This window comes from Harpegnathos saltator, unplaced genomic scaffold (genome assembly GCF_003227715.2).
Source record: "Harpegnathos saltator strain DR-91 unplaced genomic scaffold, Hsal_v8.6 scaffold64, whole genome shotgun sequence".
Taxonomy (NCBI): domain Eukaryota; kingdom Metazoa; phylum Arthropoda; class Insecta; order Hymenoptera; family Formicidae; genus Harpegnathos; species Harpegnathos saltator.
In genome coordinates, this window is record NW_020230471.1 from 186,660 (window position 1) to 192,996 (window position 6,337).

Below are 6,337 nucleotides of genomic sequence, written 5' to 3' on the forward strand. Positions count from 1 at the left end.
TTGAGGGACTTAGAAAAATTTAGGGTCGAGGGACTTAGAAAATTTTAGGGTCGAGGGACTTAGAAAAATTTAGGGTCGAGGGACTTAGAAAAATTTTTGTTCGAGGGACTTAGAAAATTTTGTGGTGATTCCAGGGAAAGAAGAGAGAGAGAAAAAAAAAAATTTTGTGTGGTGCTTCCTCTTACAATTGGTAGTGCGGATGTGACACCTCCCCCCTTATTAGAAAATGTCGGTCGTCATTGAACCGACGTTTTCTGGAGATATGTATATATGTACTTATTCTAAATGTCGCTTTAATGTCTGGTTTGGCGTATTTCGCTCAGATAATTATTTAGTTCGCTGTAACTTTTTGTTGGGGCACTTGCAATTCGCGCTTCACTTTCACTGTTAGTGTCTCGTGCGTTGTCGGCTGCCTCGGTTTTGGGATGTACTAATACTTCCAAGGCTGCTTCTTCTTCTCTGGGCTGTTCGTTCTGTTGGGTCTTCCCGCGTCCTCCAAGGTGGATCAGCAGGTGGGTGAGTGAGCTCCAGATTGCGCCTAATAGGTGGAGGCTCCATCCGTATATCGAGTGGAGTGCGTAGCCTCTTATAATGGAGTCGACTACCAATTTGGCTAGTCGGATCAGGAGTATGATGCTCAAGATGCCTGCGCTCGCTGAACCGAATGTGATGAAACCTTTCCATAGGCGTGCTCCTGCGCTCTCGGCGATTTTTTCCAGAGATTCTTCGTCCAGCATATTATACAGGGAGATGGTTCCGGCTGGGACTTTTCTTCCCATGGCTCCTTGTGCTAAGGTGCTGATGATTGCAGGTTTCTCCACTGGGAACATTATGTGGTTCCTGAGTCGGTCTAGGTCGTCGGCGGAGTATATTCCGCTGGTCGCCAGGTTGGAAGGGTTTATGTACTTCCAGGTAGGCTTGGTAAGAGGTCGGATTACGGGAGGTGCGATTGATTCCACTGGTCGTGGCATCATTTTATACCAGGCCTCCTCGATATTGTACATCGGAGGTAACAACTCGTTGCATTCCCTCGGTGTGCCGGATTTGGTGAGGATGCGTGAGCGCGGTGTCAGGAAATATGAGGCGTTGTTGTAAGTTACTGGAAGTTCGTTGTAGCAACGCTCTGCTTGGCGGATTTTGCACGTGACTGGGATACATTTAATTATATATATGACTTCTCCGGAGGTCACTGCCGTGTATCCGTGGCTTTTCATTAGGCGGTGCGCCATTTCGTCCGGGGCGATGCTAGATAAGGATAGTGCGTTTTCTAGGATTTGTCTTTCCAGCGCGCATTTCTGTATCATGATGTCCTTGTAGAGTTTCGTCAGTTGGTTTTTCATGTGACGTTCGATGTAGACAAATTTGGAGTTCACGTAGGCGAACATGTCTAGGTTGTCTATTGCGATATTGGATTTTTCCTTGAAAGTCCGTCCTCTCGAGGTTTCGAGGATGAAGAGTTTTGGGTGTTCTGTGTGCATGATTTTGTACCCGCAGAGGTTTGATTCTGAGGTTTTGGCGAGGGCGAATGTTGCATCGTTGTTAGTAACTGTGTAGATGGTGGGTCCATCCCCTTGTCCGGGTGAAGGGGATAGTTTGTGCGCGAAGCCTTCGTAAAGTATATCGTATCTGTCGAAATTACAATTATCCTTGGGTGTGGATTTCCAGTATGTAGTGGTCCCGTCGGCGTCGAGGCATTCCCGGCTTGTGGCTTTGCAGCGGATTCCCGAAGGTAGTATGACTTCGTTGGCCATTATTTTGATGGGGACCAGGAAGTCTCGTAAGGTTATCCGGACGCTAGCCTGGACAATGGCGTTTTCCCACGTTCCGAATGGGTCAGTATAGGCGGCTCCTTGACAGGCGCCGTCGTTTTGTAATGATCCAGCGAGGGTCAGACTCCGTGACGTAGTTGAGTTTCTTTTTAAACCGTCAATTAGGATATCGTTTCCCAAAATGATGGCTCCTGTTTCCTGGGACTTCCTGCAGGCTTCTTCGGAGATTTCTCTTATATAGCTCCGTTTTCCTCCGGGGACAGTGGATACATGGGACCACATTCCACAGCGGTAGATTATGCGGTCGACTTCTAGGCGACATTGAATGGCCTCGGTGTGGGTGAAGTCGTTGAATTGCATTAACTGTAGATAGACCTCTTCTTTCTTAGGTTCGACGTCGTCAACGTGGCATTCGGCAATGTCGGTTAATGAGAGCGATGTAATGTTTAATCCTTCTCCTCCACAGTCGTATCCCAGGAGGGAGGTTGCAGGCTCGGTTCCGAAGGCAGCGAAGAGGGCGAGGGCTATCAGGAGGTGCATCCTGGTGCGAGGCTCGTGGTGTACTGATGTGTGCCCTTCGTCGCGTCGTTCTGCCTTGTGTCCTGGTGTTAGCAGTGGGGTTGCTGGCCTATGGTCGGAGAGGGGGGCCTTTGGCCTTATCTAGACGCAACTTATTACTATGGACGATTTTCGTCTGGTTTTCGCTTATACTAATGCGTATGTTATTATTTCGTAATACTTCTAGTACTCGGTATGGGCCCGAGTATTGGTCTCCTAGCTTACCCTTGCTGGGTTCTTTTAGTAAGTACACGCAGCTTCCTGCTCTGAAATTCTGAGGATTTAAATTTCGATCATAGTAGCGTTTGCTACGGGCCTTGGCTCCGCAGAGATTCTCGCGAGCGAGTTCCTGTGTGGTTTTTAGGCGATTGAACAGCGTAGTTAAGTAATCCTTGTATGTTTCGCTTAAGTTATCCTCGATAGGTGGGTCGCTAGACGGTGTTCGCACACTTTTCCCGAAGACTAGCTCGTGTGGCCTATAGGAGGTCCCTTCGTGCACGCTTGAGTTATACGAGAACATTGCGAGATTAAGGAATTCGTCCCATTCGTGTTGCGTGTTGGTGTATTGCTTCAGATACTCCCACAAGACGTGGTGGCTGCGTTCTATGGACCCGTTTGATTGTGGGTGGTACGCGGTAGTCTTGCACTGGTTGATCTTAAATTTTCGGGCCACAGCCTTGATGAGGCTGTTAATGAAGTGAGAGCCTTGGTCGGTTAGAACTGCTTTTGGTGCGCCGTATAGGCAGATGAAATTGTTTACGAACGCGTCTGCTACGTCTAACGCGGAGGCTTGTCTCAGCGCGATGGCGGTGGAGTGTTTGGTTAGTAGGTCTTGTATTGTGAGGATGTAGGAATTGCCGGAGGAAGTGGTGGGGAGTGGGCCCATGATATCCATTGAGATTTTCTCGAACGCTTCCTTTGGGGTGTCCGTGATGACCATGGGCTGCTTTGTTTTTACTCTTACTAGTTTCTTTAATTGGCAACTTCTGCAGTTGCGGATGAATTCCTGTATTTCTTCCTTCAATTTGGGCCATTGATATTTTTCCTTGATGCGCAAGTACGTCTTTGTCACTCCTTTGTGTCCTCCGATCATGCTGGAATGGCATTCCTCTAGAATCCTTCTCCTATCTCCCGGGGGTGGTACCTGAATTTGGTTGTTGCATAGGAGGATTTTGGTCGGGTCGCCCTCAAATGTTTGTTGCAGCAGGTTGCGGATGGTGTCGGAAGGTACGTTTTCTAAGTCGCCCTTGCATAGTGACACGGAGTTGAGTTGAAGCTCTTGACAGACATCTCGTAGGGATTGTATGGCCTCGCGAAGGATCTCTATGTCTAGTTGCGTGATTTTACGCTCTTTAATCACCAGGGATATGATTTTTGGTTCCTTCTCCGTCGTTACACTCGCTCTTCCCAGTGTTTGGCTGCGTAACGCAGGTAGCAAGTCATGTTCCTGGAGCAGTCTAGCTCCTTTATCGCAGGGGTCGCCCTTTTGGGTGACGAATACGGCCTTATGGTCCTTTCGCAATAGGAAATTGTCTTTGATCTCGGTTATATTTTCGTTACGCAGTACGTATGGTTCATTTACTTGATCGAATATCTCGGTTTCTGGGCTGGACGCGCTGTCTGTTGTACTGCTGTCATCGGTGTCGGTTTCTGAGTCGTCGGGGTGATCGTCGTGGTGATCGTCGGGGTCGTGTGCGTCTGGCGGTTGGTCTCGCGAATTCTCTTCTCGTCGTTGTTGGTCGGGTCGCGGGGAAAAGATGGATTCATCGGAACTGGAGACGTCAAGTTCAGGGGCGAGGGGGAATAGGCGTATTTCGGCGGGGTTCCTGGACAAGGCGTCTGCGTTAGCATTAACTTTACCTGCTTTGTATGTGACTTCGTACTCGTATTCGAGAAGTTTTAATCGCCAACGGACTAATCTCGAGCTCGGATCTTTCACAGAATGCAGCCACACTAGTGGTCTGTGGTCCGTGACCAGGTTGAATTTGCGACCGTAGAGGTAGGGACGGAAATGTTGTACACAGTACACTATGGCTAAGAGTTCCTTCTCGATTGTCGAGTAATTTTGTTCCGCTGCGTTTAAGAGTCGAGAGGCGTATGCGATGGGGAGATCTTTGCCTATCTGTCCCTGACTGATTATACCGCCTATCGCATATCCGGACGCATCCGTGGTGACGACGAACGGTCTAGTAAAGTCCGGGTATTGTAAGATCGGCTCCGTGCATAACGAGTTGCGGAGCGAGACAAATGCGTGTTCTTGTAGCTCGTTCCACGTGAATTTGGCGTCTTTTTTCAACAGGGATGTTAGTGGTCTAGCTATTTTGGAGAAATTTTGTATGAAGCGCCGGTAGTAACCGGCTAGGCCTAAGAATTGTTTTATGTTTTTCGCGTTTCTTGGCCGTGGGAAGTCTTTAACCGCGATAATTTTCTTAGGGTCGGGCTTTACCCCGTTTTCCCCTATTACGTGTCCGAGATAGGATACCTCCTTTCGCAGGAACTCGCATTTGTCCGGTTGTAGATGAAGATTCGCGACGCGTAAGCGTTGTGCTAGCTTCGCAAACTTGGCTGAGTGCTCTTCGAGTGAGCTCGCGTATATAACAATGTCGTCGAGGTAGACGAACAGTTCGGTTCCTTGCAGGCCGGTCAGAACTTGATCCATGAGGCGTTGAAAGGTAGCTGGCGCGTTTTTCAGACCGAATGGCATTCTATTGAATTGATAGTGCCCATGGGGCGTGGAAAAGGCTGTTTTTGGCGCATCGTCCTCATGCATCGCGATCTGATGGAAGCCTGAAGCGAGGTCGAATATACTGAAATATTTCGCGCTGCCGAGTTGGTCGAGTATTTCGGTTATGTTGGGGAGCGGATACGCGTCTCCCACGGTTTTTTCGTTTAGCGCTCTATAGTCTATTACCATTCGCCAACGCTTGTTACCTTGGGTGTCGGCCTTTTTGGGCACAATCCACAAGGGGGAGTTGTATGGTGAGTTCGAAGGTTTGATAACCTTGTTTTTTAGCAAATCTTGAATTTGTTTATCAATTTCCTCCTTGTGTATTGGCGGATATCTATACTGTTTGGTGTTAATTGGAGTGTTGTCGGTGGTAGTTATTCGATGTTTGGTCGCTGAGGTACATTGTAGTTGTTCGTCGGGTAGGTGGAACAAGTCGCTGAATTCGTTCAGTAGTTCTTTTACGTTTTTTACTTCGGGCTCGTTCAAATGGTCAAGGCGCAGCAGGTTTAGGAGCCTCGAGCGTCGAGTGTCTCTTTGTTTATACGTGTCTGTTGCATCATCGACCGCTGTGCTTGAGAGCATGTGTTGTGTGTCGCGAGGTTCGCCTGGAAGGCCTAGGCGTTCGGGCGTATTCGCTTGGGAGACAAAGGGCTGTTTTGTTTTGTGGCGAGGCGCAGGCACGTCAGTCCCTAGGGTAGGCGTGCGTGCGCGTTGGATCCCTTTATCTCTGGCCGGGGAGCCCCCGAGTTCCGGTTGACGCGACGTCGAGGGGTCTCCGGTTAATATCTCTACTTCCTCTAGTTCGACCGTAGGAATAGGGAGTTTGCATTCCGTTTCTCCGGCGTTTACGATTCCTACATACGCTAAACCGTTTCGATTTGACACGACGGCGTCTCCTAGGAACACGTCGTCGCGAATTGTAATTCGAGGGATATACCCTTCCCTAGGGCTTGGGTTTAGGATTTTAAGCGGCAATACCCCGCGCGTTCTCGCCGGTACGGTAACCAACGTATTATTCGAAAGAGGAATGGGCACTCCTTGCCACGTGAGAATTTGGTTTTTGAAGTCGATGGACCCCGCGTCCTTTAGGAAGGCGGATCCTAGGATTCCTTCCTGTGCGATTGGGAATCGTCGTTGATTACATGGAGTTTAATAGGGAAACCCATGTATTTAATAGTAATAGACCCCAGAGTGGGGATGCTTCCCGCGGTGATCCCTTTTAAGAGTAGCGTGTCGATGGGATCTATTTCGTTATTTCGAGTTAGTGTTCCCTTTTTTATTA

General features: G+C 48.8%; 1 protein-coding gene across 1 annotated transcript; it reads right to left on the bottom strand.

Annotated features, from left to right (window-relative positions):
• Positions 1 to 2,397: 2,397 nt before the first annotated feature.
• Positions 2,398 to 5,637, bottom strand: LOC112589857 (uncharacterized). The gene has a single exon (XM_025304695.1). It carries the CDS (start codon positions 5,635 to 5,637, stop codon positions 2,398 to 2,400), a length of 3,240 nt encoding a protein of 1,079 aa, XP_025160480.1.
• Between the last annotated feature and the right edge of the window lie 700 nt (positions 5,638 to 6,337).